Source organism: Chiloscyllium plagiosum, chromosome 11 (genome assembly GCF_004010195.1).
Source record: "Chiloscyllium plagiosum isolate BGI_BamShark_2017 chromosome 11, ASM401019v2, whole genome shotgun sequence".
Classification (NCBI taxonomy): domain Eukaryota; kingdom Metazoa; phylum Chordata; class Chondrichthyes; order Orectolobiformes; family Hemiscylliidae; genus Chiloscyllium; species Chiloscyllium plagiosum.
In genome coordinates, this window is record NC_057720.1 from 32,582,660 (window position 1) to 32,604,411 (window position 21,752).

The 21,752-nt window shown below is 39.2% G+C and overlaps 1 protein-coding gene across 1 annotated transcript in view; it reads left to right on the forward strand.

The window, feature by feature from the left end:
- Positions 1-21,752, forward strand: part of ptch2 (patched 2) — a 107,419-nt gene that overhangs the window by 68,561 nt on the left and 17,106 nt on the right. Inside the window, exons 13-18 of the mRNA XM_043699052.1 lie at positions 1,059-1,177; positions 1,868-2,273; positions 3,785-4,097; positions 14,538-14,680; positions 15,521-15,701; positions 17,540-17,820. Coding sequence (XP_043554987.1) covers positions 1,059-1,177; positions 1,868-2,273; positions 3,785-4,097; positions 14,538-14,680; positions 15,521-15,701; positions 17,540-17,820 — 1,443 coding nt within the window. The remainder of the gene's footprint in view (positions 1-1,058; positions 1,178-1,867; positions 2,274-3,784; positions 4,098-14,537; positions 14,681-15,520; positions 15,702-17,539; positions 17,821-21,752) is intronic.

Consider the following 21,752-nt stretch of genomic DNA (forward strand, 5'->3'; position numbering starts at 1 on the left):
CCTTGAATGCTTATATAAAATTAAACTATATTTCCATTAATAATTGCTTTTCTCTTCTATTTTACTAAATCAAAGTATTTGTATGTTAAATGCAGTTGTGCTGAATATACTGCAGTTCCACAGGCTAACTTTAAATGGTGGCTTGGCAAAGCCTGGGAGTCACTGATTGAAAAAAATACAATGGGAATTAAGTAGCAAGAACCTGACAGGCCTGAACACTGGGCCAGCCTTTAAACAGGCCTCCAACTTGCACAGCCAAGGTAGTTGGCATAAATGATGGGATATATCATCTACAAGTCAGTTCCAGCTATGTGATCTGCCTGAGCTTACTGGGTGGTCCGGGAGATAATAACATATTATAATGTCTGCCTCAGGCAACCCCACCCCCTCCTTTTTCACTTACATCAGACTGCTCTGACCTTCGGAGTCTCCTTCAGATTAATGTTTACCTAGAGGAGGGTGTGTGGAGAGGGGGGCGTTTTTGGGGAACAGTGATTTCTTGCTTGAAATCCTTTAGTGATTTAATATTTTCTTTGGCTTAGTACATGGATTTAGTGAGGTCTGGAAGTCGGTTGTAGTACAACTCACTTAAAGCTAGAAATATCTTGGTTAGAAATCAGAAACTGCTGTTCTCAGAACACTTTGCCTGAGGTCTAGGGCCTACAGTGAAGCGATAGGTTTACAATTGTACTTCTTTCGAATCTTAAAGGGACATTTAGCTGTTATAGCTGTCTTGCCAGACGGCGTAACAATTAGTCAGCAAGTCAAGAGTGCTGAATACAAACAACACCAAAGGCACAAAATAAATATATCATGCTTTTAAAAGTGAGTAGCAGAAATAATGTCAGATACAGTCTGCCAGTAAGGGGGTGCAGAAGTGGAGTTTTCATGGTGGAGCACTGATCTGCATCAAAAATGAAGGTCTCTCACCACACATCCCCAACCTGACTAATATCCAGAGCTTTTCACACTTCAGGGTTCACAAATTTTGAAATCTAAGTAGCAGTCTGCAATTGTGCTAGAACTGTACTAATACTTTCTGTTACTGCTCATCACAGGCTGCGATAGTCGTGGTGTTTAATTTTGCCATGGTGCTCCTCATCTTTCCTGCCATTTTAAGTCTGGATCTTCATCGGCGGGAAGACAAAAGGCTGGATATTTTTTGCTGCTTTTCCAGGTGAGGATTCCCTTTAGAGCTGGTACAATTGTTGCTCACTGTGAGGGCTGCATTGCTGGTCTAAGAGAATGAATTATGATGGAGAAAGAATAGAAAGATGATAATCAAAACATGGTGGGTGTGAAATTATCAATGTCAGTCACACAACTGGGCTATGAGTAAAGCACCTACTCATTTCACACAATTCCCAATGATGTTTTCCATTGAATGTTCTGGTACAGTGCATGGTGTGCTGTTGTTTCACTATCAAATATTCTGCACACCGGTGTTCACGGTTTTGCTCCAGTTAAGTTCCTTATATTGAAGAGGTCAACGTGGAAGGGGAGAAGGAAAAACCTGTGGAGGTGGAAAGGTTTCTTCATGCCTGATCCACTAAATGCTTGGCACACGTTATATTCTTAATCCTTTAAATAAATGATTGGTACGCAGCCATATGAGAATGCTGTCTCGCTTTCTTGTAGTAATCAATAATCTCTTCAATAATTTCATGTCAGGAATTAATTCCAGAAATAGTAACCGTTTGAGTTTAATTCCCTTGTCTTACACTGATAGCTGAGTGCCTTAGTAATACTGCTAGATCATAATCATTTCCAGACATGCATTGTTGCCATTCAATGTTTTGTTATATATGAAAGTGAACAATAACATCTATAGAATGGATTACATGTGAAAAAATTTCTTATTTTTCAGTCTCTGCTCAACACGAGTGATTCAGGTCCAGCCGCAAGAGTTTGCTGATGCAAATGATAACCATAACTGCCATCCTTCTCCATATGGTGGGCCAACATTTACCCACAGTACACAGATCACCACCACAGTGCAGGCCTTCACCCAGTGTGATCCAACCGGACAGCACATTGTCACTATAATTTCCCCAACTTCACGCATCTCTTCAACTCCTTCTGTCATCGTGTCCCCAGCAGACCAGGTTGGCTCCCAGGGGATGGAACCCACCAGTTCGACTAGGGACTTGCTGGCCCAGATGGATGAGGCAAAAGCCAGCAGGGGCTGTGTTCAGATGCCCTTTGTCAAATGGAATCTAGCAGACTTTGCACGGGACAAGTATGCTCCACTTCTTCTCAAGACAGAATCAAAGGTAAGCAATTTTCAGCAATGCTTCCAATGTTTCTTTGTATGACTTTGATGATGATATCTTCTTACTGCATCAACCCTTGACTTTGGGCGAATACACCATAATGTGGTACTTACTTAATCTTAAAGATAAGAGGATGGCAGTTGGGATCTATGATTAACCTGAGTGTTACTGATCGAGGGTTCTTACTCACCATATAGTGAATCCTTTTGAAAAGTAAGCACATGGGAACTTTGGATACGGATAGCATTTGGCTCCATTGGAGAGATTTTCACATGAAAATTGCCTTTTGGGCAAGGCAATAGAAGTTTGTAGAACGAAAACAGCATTAGCCACCATGATTTGGAGATGCCAGTGTTGGACTGCGGTGTACAAAGTTAAAAATCACACAACACCAGGTTATAGTCCAACAGGATTAATTAGAAGCGTTAGCTTTTGGAGTGCTGCTCCTTCATCAGCAATAGTCACTGCCTTCAAAGCAAGAGAAGTAATGAAGAAAATTAGACCAGAACAGTTTTCACTGTTAGATCAGGCAATGCCTACTTGGGTCAAATACAGATTTAAGCTTTCCTCATCTCTGACCTGAGAACGTGCCAAAACCCAGAAGAGCTAAATTTATTGCTTCAAAGTGGCCTCTCTTGAATGAGACTTAGAGTGTTATTTGAGTACCAATTTACAGCCAATAGTTTTAATCTGTGACCACAAAAACTGATTTGAGATTACCATTTACTGCACTGAGGATCAGCCACAGCCTGTAAACATGTCTTTCGGGATCTGGATTTAAATGCAATCCCATGAACAAAAGGACTATCCTTGCTAACCAATATGCCTTTGATTTTTTTTAAAAAGCTATTATTACTGTTTTTTTACCCAACTCCAACTCGTTATATTCAAATTTTCAACTGATTTGGGCACAGACTCCCTCTAATGTTAATGCTCAGTTTGAAATTTGAGAACTGAACTTATGCTTCATTTTTATTTCCTTTACCATCAAAGACTGATATGAGGCAGCTAATATCTCAGGGGATGGGAGACACACTAAAAATGACTCTCTTATCCTATCACACAATACCATTTATGATCTTTTTGATTTCATCACCTATTTCTTTGCCTTCCTATATCTGCATTTCCTTACTTTGGCTGATAGGGCAAGTTGACTCCTGATTTTTACCGTGTACTTACTGACTCTCTAGAGGGATGTATTTTGAAAGTAATTAATTCTAGTGCAGTTCCAACAGGCATTCAACATACCACTCCAGTAAAAGGAGGAGACCTGCATACTAACACTAGCTTCACCCTGTAGACTGCACCACCTGGCTTACTGTAGAGCCTATGGAAACCAACGTCTCATGCTCCCAGCCATCCCAATTAGCTTTTTGTCTCTCCTAAATATTTGGTGGCAGAGAAAGCCAATATTTGTGAATACGTAAAACCTTACTACTTAGAATAATGCCATCTGTTGAATGCTGATTTGATATTTGTTTATTCATATATGATTTTGTTTAACAATCCAGGTTGTCGTGCTAGTCCTCTTCATGACCTTCCTTGGGATGAGCCTTTATGGAACTACAATGGTTCATGATGGGCTGTACCTCACAGACATTGTTCCTCGTGAAACCAAGGAGTATGATTTCATCGCAGCCCAGTTCAAGTATTTCTCCTTCTATAACATGTACATCGTCTCCATGGGAGGATTTGACTATCCCACATCCCAGAAGTTGCTGTATGACCTCCACAAGAGTTTCAACAATGTCAAATACATTGTTCGTGAAGAGAATAAAGAGTTGCCCAAAATGTGGTTGCGTTACCTTCAAGACTGGCTGAGAGGTGAGATTTCAAAGATTCTCAGACAGAAATTAATAATGAGTTGTGAAGTATGTAACAATTGGAATAGATAGTATTAATGTTCAGGGGTTAACAAAAGGTAACTTATATAGTTCGAATGGAACCAAGCCCCGCTAGTAGGTTGGAATTAATAGCCACAGTCTCGCTATGTAATAGTCTGTTCCTAATCTTCTCATTCCTATACTCTTTTACATAATTCTTATGACATGAGCTTGTGAATAACATCTGTTAAGTACCACTCTGCATGGGGTACTAGAAACAGAGTTGGGTGAGTGGTTTGCTTGCAAAATAATACAAGAATGGATGCACTGGGCTTTGTGTCGACATAATGATACTCACTGAACTTCAAAATCATTTATTGTTTACAGAACATTGTAAGCTTTTCCTGAGAGACACATGTGCAAGTTTGTCTTTGTGGCTTACCACACCAATAGGATATGTATTATGCTGAGCAGTTAGAACCCCTTGATGTTTTGTAGCTAGTGATAATTTTGAATGCTTGAAGCCTAATGATGCTCCCTTTGCTGCCATTAGAATACTTTGGCCTGAGTAGTATGTAGTGTTGGAAAAACACAGCAGGCCAGGCAGCATCCGAGGAGCAGAAGAATCGACGTTTAGGGCATAAGCCCTTCTTCAAGAACCCGAAACATCGATTCTCCTGCTCCTCGGATACTGCCTGGCCTGCTGTGTTTTTCCAGCATCACATTTTCCAACTCTGGTCTCCAATATCTTGCAGTCCTCACTTTCTCCTAGTATGTAGTGTATCATACAAATAGTAATTGGCTTGCATGGAGTGACACTGGTCATCGTGATACTTCCTGGTAATAACATGTGTGGTTGGTCTTTATTTCTTATTTGAAGATGTATCCTGGAAGGTTTTCATAGCAGTAGGTTTTCTTTAAACAATTACTTAATTGAAATTATGAATCATCAATTGATAGAAAGCAGCAAAAATGATCCACAATGTGAAGTGTCCTGTTAGCTTACTTGCCAACAAACATGTGCATTATTTTCAACCCACTGATTCTAGGTAGCCCTATTCCACATTAAAAGCTATACATCCAATTTCATTTTTTTAAGTACCTTTCTTTCTAGTAAGAAACATTGCTCAAACTCACTAACACTACCGTGTTTCATGGTAGTCCCAATCATTTACTTTTCCTCAACCTTAAACTTCCCTTATTCATGTGCAAGTTTTGAATTGTCAAAATGTTGGAAAGTTTGCCACTTGCAGCATTGGCTGTTTCATTGTAAGTGGACTTTGGAAGTCAAACTTTGGAAAACCTTTATGTTAAACTGAAGGTGATGGTCTAAAATGATCCCAAGCGCATTTGCTAAACTTCAGCATTTGCTTGCAATTTCTTATGATGTTGAGGGTTCAATCAATCAGGTGTTTTGTCCAGCTGACAGACTGTTGCTGATTTGAGTTAGAGTCATAGAGAAACAGATCCTTCAGTCCAACTCCATGCTGACTAGATATCCTAAATAAATCTAATCCCATTTGACAGCATTTGGCCCACATTCCTCTAAACCCTTCTTATTCATATACCCATCCAGATGCCTTTTAAATGTTGTAATTGTACCAGCCGCAACCACTTCCTCTGGCAACTCATCCAATACACACACCACCTTATGTATGAAAAATTGCCTTTTAGATCCCTTTTAAATCTTTCCCCTCCCATCTTAAACCTATGCCCTCTAGTTTTGGACTCCCCAACCCGTGGAAAAGGCCTTGTCTATTTACCCTACCCATGCCCCTCATGATGTTGTAAACCTCAATAATGTCACCCCTCAGCCTCCGATGCTCTAGGGAAAATAGCCACAGTCTATTCAGTCTCTCTGTATAACTCAAACCCTGCAATCCTAGCAACGTGATTTGGTTTATTGTAGTCACATGTACCTATGTACAGTGAAAAGCATTGTTAAATGCGCAATACATAACAGATCAAAGCAAACAAGAATATACAGATCATAGGGTGTTTAGACAGAGAGAGGAATACAAGCTTACAGTTGCTCAGGAAGTGCACAAAGCAAGATCACCATTAGCAAGATTTAAAAATGTCAATATTCCTCCAACGGACTAACTTGAAGAAGAAATACTGACTATGACTGAAATGACCAACACAAAACAATACCTGGAGTTTAACCTCTTGCATCCCATGAAAGTTGAACCTTTGATTTTCTGAAGTACAACATGGCTAGCCTTGTTCTAGTTGGCCAAGAACAAGGGTTGGTTTTATGTAATATTTAAACCAAAACTTCCAAAGAAAAACCTTTCCAAAAGCTATGGATTCTTCGGCAGGTGCAGCACTGAGAACAACCTATCTTTAAACTTAATATGAAAAGTGCCAGGAGAGTTGTGTCAGTGCCACCTTATTCTTTAACCCAGTCTTACAGATTCTGCTTCTTCAGTCTTATTGCATCTCTTGGCCTGTTATTTAAAATCCTTGTGTATCGTACTCTCCTCATTAATTTCATCCATTTCATCCACGTACTGTAAATTATCTTTTAAAGTACTTAAAATTGAGCTTTATTCTGCTGAGACTTACACTTGATCTGCTGTATCTCAAACTTTGGAGATATGGCTTTTGCATGCAGTTTGTAGTTTAATTTTACAGCGCCTTTAATAAAACAAAGATCAATGGTAGATGGAAGTATGAAGAAATTGAATCATACCACCCATGATATGCTCCCTTATAGAAGAATGTGTGCTGCAAGCCACCTTCTTCTGCTAATGATTACTAACATGTTCTGAGTGAATAACCTGAAGAGATTCAATGTTATTCAGTTGCCAAATCTAGATATTTCTGCATCTAATAATGTTGAATACCCTTGCCATCACCTAAGGAACTGGCTTGAAAACTTTGGCTTGAGTGTAGCTCATAGAAAACAAAAGGCACTTATCTTGACAAATCTCTTGAGTTATCTTTTCTTCTTTTTCTCTTTAAATATGTAAAATAAAATGTTGTTTAGTTCTATTTTCAATGTTAATATAATTGCACCAAGTGCATATGTTAACATTACAATGGAAACAGTCATTGGGCTAATGCACACACGATAGCATGGGTGGTCTCAGTCAGATTGATGGGCCCTTTTTGACAGATGTAAATAACAAAGAGACACATATAATGAAAGAATGGGGCCTTTTACTTTATAAAATTTATGCTGACATTGACTGCACATGTATAAAATGGTTAGTTTATCAGTTCAGGTGGCAGCGCAAACTCATTTTTTTTCATGAACTGAAGAAATATTTATCAGCTCAATACTTTTAGACAGAATGTAGCTAGCTGAAAATTTAAACTAGAGAGGAGGGCCATTCATCTGAAAGCAGAACAACAAATGCACAAGAAACTAATGAGAAAGTGAATACAGTGAGACTGTGAAAAACAAATGAATGGAAGCCAAACTCTTGAGAGCAATGGACAGTTGGAATCTCTACAGTATGGAAGTGGGCCATTTCACCCACTGAGTCAAGACCAACCCTCCAAATAGCAGCCCACCCACACCAACCCCCTCCCCCTCATAATCCTACATTTCCCTTGGCTAATCCACCTAGCCTGCACAACATGGGCAATTTAGCCAATCCATCTAACCTGCACATCTTTGGACTGTGGGAGGAAACCCACATTGACGCAGGGAGAGAGTGCAAACTCCACTTAGACAGTAGCCAGAAGGTAGAATTGAACTCAGGTCCCTGGGACATGAGGCAGCATGCAGTGAATATAGGCTAAGGAACACAGACAACTTCACTCAGTATCATCAAGCTCTGTGACTAAACTGAGTGGTGCTGATCCACCCACCTCCCCATGGTGTGGGGCATTACCCGTTGCTGCAAGAGTAAGTAAAAACACTTCACTATAGGAAAAACATGCATTTACATCATGCTTATAACACAGTGAAACATCTAAAGGCATTGCTATAGAGGAAAATTCAAATGCTTTGTGTACAATTACATTGGATCCTGAAAACTTCTGGATTAATGAAATGAGGGAGGACCATAAAAGGAGTGTTTCTGTACAACATTTCGTACTGAGCAACGAAAGATTTATTATACCAAAAGCAGAGATAGGTGATAAAGGAATGTCTTAAAGATGAGGGAGAGAGGTGATGATGTTTAAGGAATGAATTACAGAGCTTTGGGCACAGGTGCCAATGATGAGGTGAAAGAATTGTGAAATGCACAAAGGTCAAAGTTGAAGAAACACCAAGTTCTTAAAGCTTGTACAAAGATAAGAAGGAGTGAGGCCATGGAGAGATTTGAACATGTGGTTTAAAATTATGACATTATTGGTTTGAGAGCCAGTATAAGATCAGCTAACACAGGTTTATGAATCGAGGGGATTTGTTTTAAGTTCTTTTACAGGCATCAGAACTTTGGCATGGCCCATGTTTCCAGCGAGTAGAAGGGAGGAGGCTGACCAAGAAAGCCTTGGATTAGTTGTGTTTAGAGGGAATGAAAGCATGGATGAAGGTTTAACACTTGGTGGACTGGGGTATATTTGGAGATGCATGATACTATGGAGGTGGAAATAGGTCGATCTTTCTAATGGAGAGTGTAGGAGTTTAGAGGTTGCCACGTCTGTCACAACAGGCCTTTTATGGACTTTATGCAGTTAAAGAGAAATTGTACTGGTCAGAAATGAAAAAAACAGTTGTAACTTTCAAAGAACTAAACATGTCAAAGCTTGAAAGAAATAGAGGGATTGAGACCTACAAATGTGCGAAGAAGAAAGTGAGAAAAACTTCTAATAAGGCTAAAACATAGATATCTATTTGCACAAATCAGGGCACTCTGTTTAAGTCAAAAAGTAAGCTGGACCAATTTGGGAAAGAATCACACACATTATGAGAGAAATGGTCAATCTAAATTAATATTGTAAAGGCAACCTTTAATCTCAATTGACATTGGCTCATCTTGCTTTTTGACTTAAACAGAGTGCCCTGATTTGCATGGATATGGTGTTCCAATTCAAATATTTTCCAATCAGCCTGATCAGAGTTGTTATTAAACACCTCTGAGGCAAGTGGGACTTGAACCCAAGCCTCTTGGTCCAGTGGTAGGGACACTACCACTGCACTATAAAAAAGTTGGTGTTTCAATTCACATTTAATTGTGATGATATACAGCTGTGACTTAACTTTTCTGAACAAATTTGTGGGTGGCATATTTGATTGAATTATGAAGGCTTGTAAATATAGGTGCTCCATTTCTACAGAGGAAAGTTCAAATGCTCGGTGTACAATTACACTGGATCCCGAAAGCTTCTGGATTAATGCGATGAGGGAGGACCATAAAACCATAAGATTTACGAGCAGAATTAGGCCGTTCGGCTCACCCAGTTTGGTCACCATTCGATCCTGGCTGATATGTTTCTCAATCTCATTCTTCTGCCTTCTCCTCATAACCTTTTATCCCCTTACTAATCAAGAAGTCAAGAACCTATCTGTCTTTGTCTTAAATACACTCAGTGACATAGCCTCCTCAGTCTTCTGTGACAATGAATTCCATAGATTCACCACCCTTTAGCTAAAGGAATTCCTCCCCATCTCAGTTTTAAGGGGTCGTGCCTTCACTCTGAGGCTGTCCCCACAGATCCTAGTCTCTTCCAATAATGGAAATATCTTCACTACGTCCACTCTATCCAGGCCTTTCAGTATTCTGTAAGTTTAAATGAAATCCTCCTCATCCTTCTAAACTCCACTGAGTACAGGCCCAAAGGCCAGAACCACTTCTCATATGACAAGCCCATCAGGAGTTAAGAAACTATTTTGGATAATGTATGAAATTTGGGGAAAGAATCAAGATATCATTAAAGCATTGTTTACACAGCGACCACCAAGGAATCGCTGTTTATTTTTCCTATAAATAAACTGTAATTTTTCAAATTTCATCTAAACAAATGGACAGTTATCAATCCCATTGGAAAATAAGATGCCGCAAAATTTTCCATGAACGAATGCATTGGGGATTCAGCTGGTTTAATAATATTTTTATTTGGATAAAATGTATGCCCGAAAAAGGCTTTGGTTTTCACAAATTGTTTTTGTCTAGCTAAAGTAGATGCAGTGATGTCTGATGACCTACAGTATCAATGTAATTTACACTTGGTTTTGGATCCTTCCCTAACAGAAATTACAAAAAAAGCCTCTTCTAATTTTCTCATCCATTTGCCCATTGGACATTTTTCTGTCCTCATAAATGATAGTGAATTTCAAAAATAGTCAGGGTCTATTCTTCTAAATAAAAGGTGTTGAAATAGTGCGTAATTTCTCAAAATTCGCTGATACTTTAATGGTTAAAGAAATTAACATTATAAACTAATAATAACGACATTTCTCGTACTGGAGAGGGTAAAGAAAATCAAGTCAACATAAGCAGACTGGTCAGAAAGTCTTCAACTTTTGAATATATGAATAGCTCATGCAGAGGCATACTCAGAAATAAGCATATATTCTTTGAGCTGATGCTTAGCAAGGATTCTACGTCTTTAAAGAACACAATTATCAGAGAAAGTCTCAAAAGGCTATTCAGCTGTGTAGTTTCGTGATACTTTCTTCATCCTGCTGCAATATAAAAAAAAATTTTGCAGTACTTCATCTAAAGGTCAATTTGCCTGTGAATCAGATCCATGATTCCTGACATCTCGCATTATATCACTTCATTAAAGTCCTGGATCATGTCAGCCAAGGAGGAGCGTTACTGATATTCTGTGGCATTGTTTGCTGGTAGTAATTGGCACCTTTATCTATCTAAGTCCTGGTCCAACCCAGTACACCCCAGTCCAACATCGGCATCTGCAAATCTTATCTATCTAACACGCATGCTCATCTTCACTTTCAGTGTTTTTAAACTACTTTCTGAAATACTTCTCATTTTCGCCTGTGTCCTGCTGCTCAAAACATGGCACTTCCTGCCTTTTCATAGACTTTTCATGGGTGAACTCAATAGTGCCCTCTGGTACCAATAAACAGCATTGTTCTGAGGCGCTCACCAGCATAAACACAGTTGCCTCCCAGCTCTCCTGAGTATGGAGCACAGAAATGTATTCAAAAGAGTTGAATTGCCTTCGGGCTGATTGGAGGAGGGGAATGGAGGGTGGGAAACACAACGATGCCTTTCTCTTTCCCCAGTAAGCCTACTCACATTACATCCTGATGCCTTGAGGGTTTGAGTTGATTGCAGTTGCAAGATTGAATGACAAGGTGTGTTTACATTTCAGCAGAATCTCTGACAGGCACCCAACACTTTGTCAAGGACTCACCATGAGGTGGGATCATTATCCTACCTCAGCCCTTTAATCAAAGACACTCATCAGAATCTCTTCACAAAGCTGCAATTTAGCAATGTTTCTAAATAGATTTGTGTCAAGATTTCCTTCAGCTTTATCGGTGCAGGGAGTTTTGTTTAGAAATACTATTACCACATGACTATTATATTTTCATTCTCCCATCTCCCTCTTTCACATCCACATACATTGACTTCATTTTCTTGATGAGCAATTGTACCTGCCTGTACTTCAGACCTGGCTTTTTCTGAGTAATGTGCAGATGAAGGAGCGTACAGAAATAACACCTGGAGTTCTGACTGTTAACAGTGGATGTCTTTCCCTACTGTCTCTTTCAGACAACCTTCATATAATGAACTCACCAACATGTTATACCATACTTTCATCGGAGAAATGCTTCAGCTGAATATAAAGATAACTTAAGATACTTTGAAGACATAATATTTTGCTTCTTCTTTAAAAGAGATGAATGAGCTTGTCATTTATACTTTTGCTGAAAATGTGTTGCTGGAAAAGCGCAGCAGGTCAGGAGCATCCAAGGAACAGGAGAATCGACGTTTCGGGCATAAGCCCTTCTTCAGGAATTTATACTTTTGACCAATTATACATGGGTGTGCTAATGCCATGACATCTGGCAGCTGGGTGACTCTTTTACTTTTTCCTTGACAGGGGGCCTTTGGTCTGATATTAGACAAATAGGCCTCACTCCATACAGCTCCTCTCAGCTCAGGCATTTACTGAGTGCAGATACAATCCTCTCCAAAGCTTCTGATTGCCAGAAATGCTCAAGCTTTGAAAACCTTGACCCAAATCTCCCAAGAATCACACTGACATTTTGTTTTGAACCTACATTGTTAACAGACACTACATGGAGATTCAAGTAAGTCATTCTCTTTTTAAAAAAAGGAAGGCAAATCTTTTCAAGTCTCCAGATCATCTCATCATATTCCTCAATTATTTATATTAAAATATCAGAGATTTCAAACTTAAGTGTGAAGGCTCTGTCTTCCATCTTTGCCAACACACGTTGCCACAACTGATTGAAGGCCTTGTTGTAAAAGGACACTTAACCATTTCCTTTCATCCAACAATCATGGTAAAACAGTCATTGTGAATGCAGATTACTCATTTATAGTAAGGATATTTTCAAAGCCGTGAACATCAAATCACATGCTTTATGATAATATCCTTTAATTTGTATGATCTTTTACGGATCTGAATGAATAATAAAATCATTGGCATATTTAAGCATTTGACCACACTTCCAGTGTCAGAGGCACAGATAGAAAGAAATAGATTTAAAAACACACACACAGATGCACAATAAAAGCAAAGATTCTTAAATGTTCAAAGTGTCTGCCAGATGGAATTTACTGGTTTTAAAAAATGCCTTTGTCACAGCCGTAACAGATTGAACAGACTATTGCTTTTAAAAAGACAGTATATCTTTTTCTGTTGGACCACACAGCATACTATTCAACATACTAAAAATAAAAATTAAACATGCACACAGTGCCTTTTAATACACCCCAGGCATTCCCAGATCTTAATGTGGTTTTTTTCCAGTGATGTTAAATTACCGCTTTTGAAGTGCTTTTTTTTAAAACCACCAGATTAAGTGGTGGCGGCAACAGAATTGTTCTGAAAAGTTTTGTTTAAATAATTTTATTATGTTCATGTTTGCAGTTCAGGGCACAATTTAGTCTTCTTCAGGGTTTGAGATGTCGACACTGGAGAATGGAACTTTTCCATCTTTGTTATTCTGTTTCAGGACTAAGCACTTGCAGGCAGGTCATAACACAGTCTTGGCACAGGATAAACGTCTTCCTGCACTACCTTGATAGCGTTCTACGGGCAATGTACTGCAGTTGCGTGCTCATCTATCATTCATTAAATTGTAAATTCATTGTGTAGAGTACGAACTTTTTGAGAGTTGGCAATTGACATTCTTTAATACTTGAGTTTGTACTCTCATTTTTCCCACCTTACTTTCATGGTGACCCTCTTATTGTTTTAAAGTAACAGCTCTGACGAGTAATTAAATTTGTTGGTATATGTTTGTATATTTACAGTCATAGAGATATACAGCACGGAAACAGACTCTACAGTCCAACTCATCCGTGCCGTTCAGATATCCCAACCTAACCTAGTCCCATTTGCAAGCACTTGGACCATATCCCTCTATCCCCTTCCTATTCATATACCCATCCAGATGCCTTTAAATGTTGCAATTGTACCAGCCTCCACCACTTCCTCTGGCATTCCATACATGCACCACCCTCTGTGTAAAGAAGTTGCCCCTTAGGTCTCTTTTATCTTTCCCCTCTCACCCTAAACCTACGCCCTCTAGTTCTGGACTCCACCACCCCAGTGAAAAGACCTTGTCTATTTACCCTTTCCATTCCCATCATTATTTTATAAATCTCTATATGATCACCCCTCAGCCTATGACGCTCCAGGGAAAACAGCTCTAGCCTATTGAGGCTCTCCCTATAGCTCAAATCCTCCAACCCTGGCAACATCCTTATAAATCTTTTCTGAACCCTTTCAGGTTTCACAACATCCTTCTGATAGGAAGGAGACCGGAACTGCATGCAGTATTCCAAAAGTGGCCTAACCACCGTTCTGTACAGTCGCAACATGACCTCCTAACTCTTATATTCAGTGCTCTGACCAATAAAAGAAAGCATTCCAAACATCTTCTTTACTATCCTATCTACCTGCGACTCTGCTTTCAAGGTAGATAGGTAGCTTGATTTATATTCATATAATTGAGATAAGGCTATAGCTCATCTGTTGCAATTAATTGGCCAGTTCTCTAATGGGCGAACAATCCTCTCTGCCATATTATTTCCCAGGTAATGAAGAGAAATGTCAGATATATTTGCTAGTTTATAAAAATTTACCCGGAATTTGACAACACATTTTCTCTGGTTATCTTGTTAAGAATAAAGGTTTTGATCATTGTTAATTTGACTGCTATGGGTTATAGAGTACTTGTCCATCATATCATTCTATCCACAACCATGTGCAAGGAGAAACTCTTACTAAACTCAGATTAAAAGCCCTGGTGTGATAGTAATTACAGACCAGCCCTTCTGACTTCTCATGTGCTGTTGACTTCATCACCCAGGGTTGCAGGCTGCATTTGATGAAGACTGGAGGACAGGCAAAATCACCAGGGAAAGTTACCGTAATGGCTCTGAAGATGGAGTCCTTGCATATAAATTACTCATACAAACTGGAAACAAAAAAGAGCCCTTCAACTATAACCAGGTGAGCAAGATAAGCAAACATGTTGTCGAATTGTCAGGACAAGGGTACTGTCGTTGTTTTGCTGGTCTGTGTAGGCTGAAGTGCAATGAGGTGAAAATTACCTTCAATGTCACAATATCTGAATAAAGCTGTTTGTACAATACTTCCTGATCTGAATGGCGCAGTTAGTTAGCACACACAATTTAAGACCTGGGTTTGAATCCAATCCTGATTCAAAGGATGGAAATCCTGTTTATTTAACACCCTGAATTTGGCAGTTCATTAACAGCAGCATTCAGATTACAAGGACATCTGATGCAGGGAGTGTCACACTGCTGCCTGGATAGCAGACTAAAGCTGAACGAGGGCAATTTATTTGAAGCAGAGTACCGAGCTTTACTTCAAATCTAACCAGTGTTGTATCTGACTTGATTATTATACTGAGTGATGTGTTTCACAGTCATTGTAATTTCCTGGGAGCTTGCTTTACACACTCTTGGTTAGTTGAAAATAAATTCTCCAGCTTCTTATTACTTCAAAAGCTTGGGGGTTTTCCTGTGTTTTTCAGTACCCTGTTGAGGAGGCACTATGGAAATCCCAATCAACAAGACTATAACGGTCAAGCTGGGTGCACTATATGTTCTTCTGCCTATTATGTTTATATGACATAAAAATTGTGACAAAAGTTCCATTCCCCACTACAGATATTCTTTATTCTGCTGAGTACCAACTCCACTATGTCACTAAAGTAAACTCTTAACTCACATATTTCTGTGATCAGTGATTGGTGCACCATTTTGTCCACGTCTCTTCTAAGGGTAAAAAGATGCAGTAATGACTTCCTTGTCTTATTTATGACAGCTGACTTCAAGGAAGTTGGTGGATGAGGATGGAATCATCAACCCTGATACCTTTTACATCTATCTGACGGTGTGGGTCAGTAACGATCCATTGGGTTACGCTGCATCTCAGGCGAACTTCAATCCCCACCCACCTGAATGGATTCATGACAGATATGACACAACTGGAGAGAACTTGAGAAGTAGGTATTCCAATGTGTGCCAGAGTCCTTGTGTCACTGAGCAAACTGCCTTGTCTTGAGGAGAGCCCAAGAATATAAATTAGACAGTGTGCTGTTAAAGCTTACCCTATAAATCTCTTCCAGTCAGACAGTGAAGAAAATGTTCATTAAAATAGTGAATGGAGGCTCAATGGTATTACACTCCCGCACTTGCCTCCCCAAAACTGAAATAAATTGTGGTCATCTTTTTCGAGATGGCAGGAATGTGTGATTTCTTTAGTGGTGATACCAAGAAAAATGTTTCATGCTTCAGTCGTTATGTGGTTCAGACTTAAAAGGAGTTAAATAACCAACTCTTCACAACCAATCTACTGTAACAATGGTGATGGCACAAGATATGTACTTTTACAGTATATCTTTATGCACTGCGTTCTTAGAATCAAGAAACACAAATGCTCACCTGTACTTTCTTTTATGGTCACATATAGACTAAAGCAGGATGAGTCAATTGAAGTATGGTTGCTAGCTCTCTTGGGTTGTTCTGACTAGCTTTGAGAAAAAGAACACTGAAAGGACCCCAGGGTGGCCTAAGCATAGAGAGAATTAAAATTATTCTGACCACAAGGCATCTTAGTCAGGAGACAATTCTGGGTGACTTGAGAGACAAACCCTATAACCTTAATGCATCTCGGAGTCTGGCAATGTTAATGAGACTCGATGTAAAGTGGTCTCCTGGCTGTTTCAACAGTCATCTGTTGCTATCAGTCATGCCCTCTGGGTGCTGATGGCTTTCTGTATTGTCACAATGCTGCTGACCTTCTTCACCTAATTAGCAGCCAACACCTGTTGTGAACAGTCACAGCCAGCAGCTAACAACCCCGTGACCTATTCGCAGAGGTCGCTGGACATGCACTGGCCACACCAAATGGTTGTGTCCTGTATACAGCATTCAGATGTGCCATACCAAACATAATCCCCGCCAGCAAATCTCTTTTGCAGCAGCCTTGTCCCACCTGCTGCAGTCAATGCATAAGGATATCAGAAATAGGCCTCCACTCCATTTTTCCGCCCGCCTTCAGTAACTTTCACTCCCATGCAGATCAAAAGTCGTCCTGTAGTGCAGCATAAATTTCTTCAATGCCTCAATTTACAGTGCTTTCTGAGGTAAAGCGTGCCAAAGATTACCAACCTGGATTAGAACATACATTTTTGCTTTCCACATTTGAGGATAATCCTCATTTTCTTTGTAAGTGGTTAAAATTTATTCAGAAACTGTGCTATCCACTTCTCATTTCTCTCACAAGATGAAACACCTCTCTGCATCTACCCTCATAATCTTGTGTTTCAATAAAACACCTCTAATTCTTTTAAATGCCACTGAGTGTGGAACTGCATCCTGTGAGACAAATCCTTCATCCAAGGAAACAACTTAATGAGCCTTCTCTGAATTATCTCCTATCAAGTATTCCTCAAATGTGGAAAGCAAAAATGTAAGTTGTACACCAAGTTTGGTGTCACTAATGCCCTGTGCAGTTTTTATACTCCATCGCCTTTGTAATAAAGGCCAAAATTCCAGTTGCTGTAATGCCGATTAATATACATCAAAGATGGATTGGTCAGTTGTTCTATGAGTTGAGGACATATAGAATCCTGGTTATATTGTCACAGCAATGACATTTCCTGTACAATATTAAAATAGATAAAAGATATGTCTTTAACATGTAACTGTCTGCAGTAGGAATAAAACCTACGGCAGTAGGATCATAACATATAGTTTCACTGAGTATCACGGATGTTCTCATCTGTTGTGTTTAATTTTTTGCCTCCTTTAACCTTTTCTGCGTCCCCCTTTCAAACAGTTCCTGCCGCTGAGCAGATTGAGTTTGCCCAGTTCCCTTTCTACCTGACTGGCCTGCAGCAAACTTCAGATTTCATCGAAGCCATTGAGAGCGTCAGAGCAATATGTGAAGAGTTCACGAAGAAGGGGGTGCTCAACTATCCCAATGGTTACCCTTTCCTGTTCTGGGAGCAGTACATCGGCCTACGGCACTGGTTTCTACTCTCTGTCAGCATTGTATTGGCGTGCACATTCCTGGTGTGTGCTCTTCTGCTGCTCAATCCTTGGACAGCCGGCATCATTGTAAGTGTCTATCATAGTTAACATGACAACATTAATATGATGGGCAGGCCTGTGGAGGCAGATGTTTTTTCCAGTGTTGAATCTTCCAAAATGTTTCAACTTCTTTGCAAGATTTTTTTCATTTTATTCAACTACTGGATCTCTTAAAGAGTTACATCATGAATACTCCCCCTACAAATGTAGTGTTTGGGTGGTTTGAGGTTAGGTATGGATTCCTTTAATTTTTTTCTTGTATATTTTTCAGTTGCCTTGTTTTTCTTATCTCTACACTACCCCACTATCTCAGTGGAGAGTTTAGCGTACAAGCAGCTTCTAGGTGCCTTATAATGTTTCTTCATTACCTGTTATCATTGGCTGTTTATTTAGCAATTTTGCTTTTGAATGGAAAATCATACAGTAGAGAGAGAAACCCAAGAGGAGAGATAATTGAAAAGTAGGATTATGCAATTTTATGTTCAGCAAAAAATAACGTAGAAATATTTAAAGTCAACATTATCAATGCTATATAACCCACAAGCATAAAGAATGAAAATGAGGTGTGTGTTCTTATGTGCGAGAGAATGCATGCAGAGCTCACTATGTTATTTATGAATAACATAGTGCTGTTACCTCCAATTAACAACTAAAACTTAGAACTCTGTGTGGTGAAGTGTATTAAAACAATTGTTCTGCATTTGCATACACAAACTGTTCAGTTTAATTTAAACTTTGCTAAATTGATCCTGCAGTTCATGGCATCCATTTGTGACAATATCCCCTCTGCCCAGTATTTTCGACCAAACAATTCCCTTTTCAGATGGGCAGGATCCTGAAACTGTTTGAAGTTCAGAACTTGCCTTTGATTTTCTGTAAGGAAAAAACAATACAAAAACATAATTAAGATTGTAGCTTGATAAACTTGCGGGGGCTATAAGCATAGGACGAGGTAACAATGTTGACTGGATCACTCTTTGGAGAGCTGACAACAACTCAGTGGACCAAATGGCCTACTCATATGCTGTCAAGATCTGATAATAATGACGCTTTGACTGTAATAGTCTTCATGTTAGATAATGATTCCCTTTTCATTGACAGTGACACAACTTGGATGGAGCCTTTTACAGTTGTTCCTGGGAGGAGCAAAGTAGCACTAGCTGCTGTATTCCTTGCAAGGACATTTGGAAAGCTGTTGGGTTGCTAGTCAAGTTGCTGTAACATTTGTTCATCAGGCACATTTTTTTTTGTAGTTACAAGATCAATCAATGCTTTAAAAATGAGTTGAAGTTGACAATATAATTGCCAGAGAAAATACAGCACGATACCCTCATTTTTATAACTTTACTAGTCTCTGAAGAACCACCTACAGTTGCCAATAAATTAACTTGTAGGGGATATTGTTTGAGGTTGATGGAGTACAGTGGGAAGTAATCATTTAAGAAAACAGCGATAAAATAGTCAGTGCTCAAGGGATCCCCACATCCCGGTCTGTCTGAATTTGGGGAAAGAATTGTCCTTGACTTGACCTTCAAGTGCTAAATTCATCCATCAGTAACTGACGGGTTATAGCAGGAGAGTAGCTGGGAAGGATTTCACAGTAATGAGGGGGAGGCCTGTTGGCCAGGAGGGGTCACCGCAAGGCATTTTTCCAGAGCCCAGTTAATAATACCATGAAAAGCAAACCTAGCTTCAAGAGAAAACTGCCAAAGACTGATTCTTTTGGAAAGGGATCTGTGTACATACTTTATATTGACAAATGTAAAATGAATAAGATTTTGCAAAGCCAGATGTGTCTCTGTTCTGGCTCAATAGAAGTACTGTTGCTTCAGAGCCAAAGGTTTTTGGACTCAAGTCTCACACCAGAAACCCAAGCATAAAATTCAGGTTGACACTCCATTACAATACTGAGAGAGATGCCACCTTCTCAAAGAGATGATACATTGAAACCAATCTGCCCCTTCAGGTAGTTGGAAATGATTCCATGTCACTATTAGCTTTGTCAATATCTGTCTTCAACAAACATCATTGAAAAGAACAAATTATCAGGTCACTATTTCATTGATGTTTGTCAGAACTTGCTGTAAGCAAAGTGGGTGCTGTGATTCCAACATTACAAATCTGTTTCAAAAGTACTTCATTGTCAGTAAAACCCATTGAGAGTCCTAAGGTTGTGAAATATATAAATGTAGGTCTTTCTTTCCTTAGTGTGTAACAATGACATCAGATGCATTTAAAATCTGCTTTAACATAATGAAACATCCTGAGGCTCTTCATAAAGTCATAATCAGACAAGTGTAAGATATTTATACAGCTGTGACGCCATTTTGGATTATTTATTTATGCAAATATATTATCCTGTGAAAATATATTTATTCCTCAGCAACGTCTTTTAATCTTATAAATTAGGTTTACTTAATAACACAGCTATGGTACCATAATGTTGTAAAAGAGCTCCTATATTGTATATGTGACATATATGATTTGGAGCGTTATGGAGAATTGACAATAATTACTAAAGAACATGAAAATGTTTAGGAATAGCTATCAACCAGTAAGTACAATAAACCTAGTCCTTTTTGGTAAATTGGAGTTAGAACCAGGCGAAAGCCATTTGAACCTTGGAAATGTTCCACTGTTCATAAAGTTCATGCCTGATCTGATTAGGATCTCAATTTCACTTTGCTGTCAGCTTACTATATTACCTTGATTCTATTATCTATCAAAAATCTAACTCAATCTTGAATACATTCAATATCACAGCCTCCATAGGTTTCTGAGTTCCACAGCCTAATAATATATACTCAGAAAAAATAAATCTCCACATTAAAAGTGAGATCTCTTATTCTTATACTGTCTGTTAGCTCCAGTCTCCCCTTCAAGGAGAAGTGTCCTGTCACAAGTTACCCTGTCAAGATCCCTCAGAATTTTATATTTTTTGATTAGATCTCCTTTCATTCTTCTCAACTCCAATAGGTAAAGATGCAACCTGTTCAACCTTTGTTTATAAGCTTTTCAATCCTCGAATGAGTGAGTGGACCTTCTCTGAACTGATTCCAATGAAACTATGCCCCTTTTCAAATCAGGAGACCAGAATTGTGTGCAGTCCTCCAGATGTAGTGTCACTGTGGCCCTGTACAGCTGCAATATCATTTCCCTACTTTTATGGTCCGTTTCCCCTTGCAATAAATACCAGCATTCCATTTGGCTTTCTAATTCCTTGCTCTGCCTGCATACTAACTTTTTATGATTCATGTTGGTCGGCATGGACGAGTTGGACCAAAGGTTCTGTTTCTGTGCTGTACATCTCTATGACTATATGTACGAGGGTATCCAGATCCTTCTGCACCTCCAATTATCTCACCATAACCCTCACAAGGTCTTCTCTCCAATGATATCTTATAGTATCTTGAATTTATTTTAATTTTTCTGCTTGAACAACTTTCTCTGGTGAGAGACCATGTGATGTTAGCCTGATCCCCAGGAGCTCAGTGGGTTTACACAGTGAATAAGTGAACCACAGAACACAGCCCAGTTGCCTTGTCACCCCACCTCAACGTTACCACCATCTGTTCTCTAAAATTTCAACAAGAGAATTTGTTATGTCTTTAAGTTATGTGATTAAGAGTAAGTTCAGAAATGGAAACTGAACAGATAGTTGGGGTTAAGTATCAAGGAAGTAAATGAATTCAAGGCCTTTGATTGATTTTCATCAACTACTCAAGTTTTACAATTGTAATTTGAGATTTCATCTCATACAGCACATCCCCTTCCACCTCGCAACACACCCTCCACTCAACTGGAGCCTCATATTTTACTCTCAGGGATCTATTAAACTGCGCCTTCGCTGAGCTTCAAATGATGGCCTTCAAGACATGTGGAATTGTAATATCAGAAATCTCCACTTGTTCAGTTGGCCACGAAACAGTCAGCATGCACCAGCACCAAGGCTGAAGGAT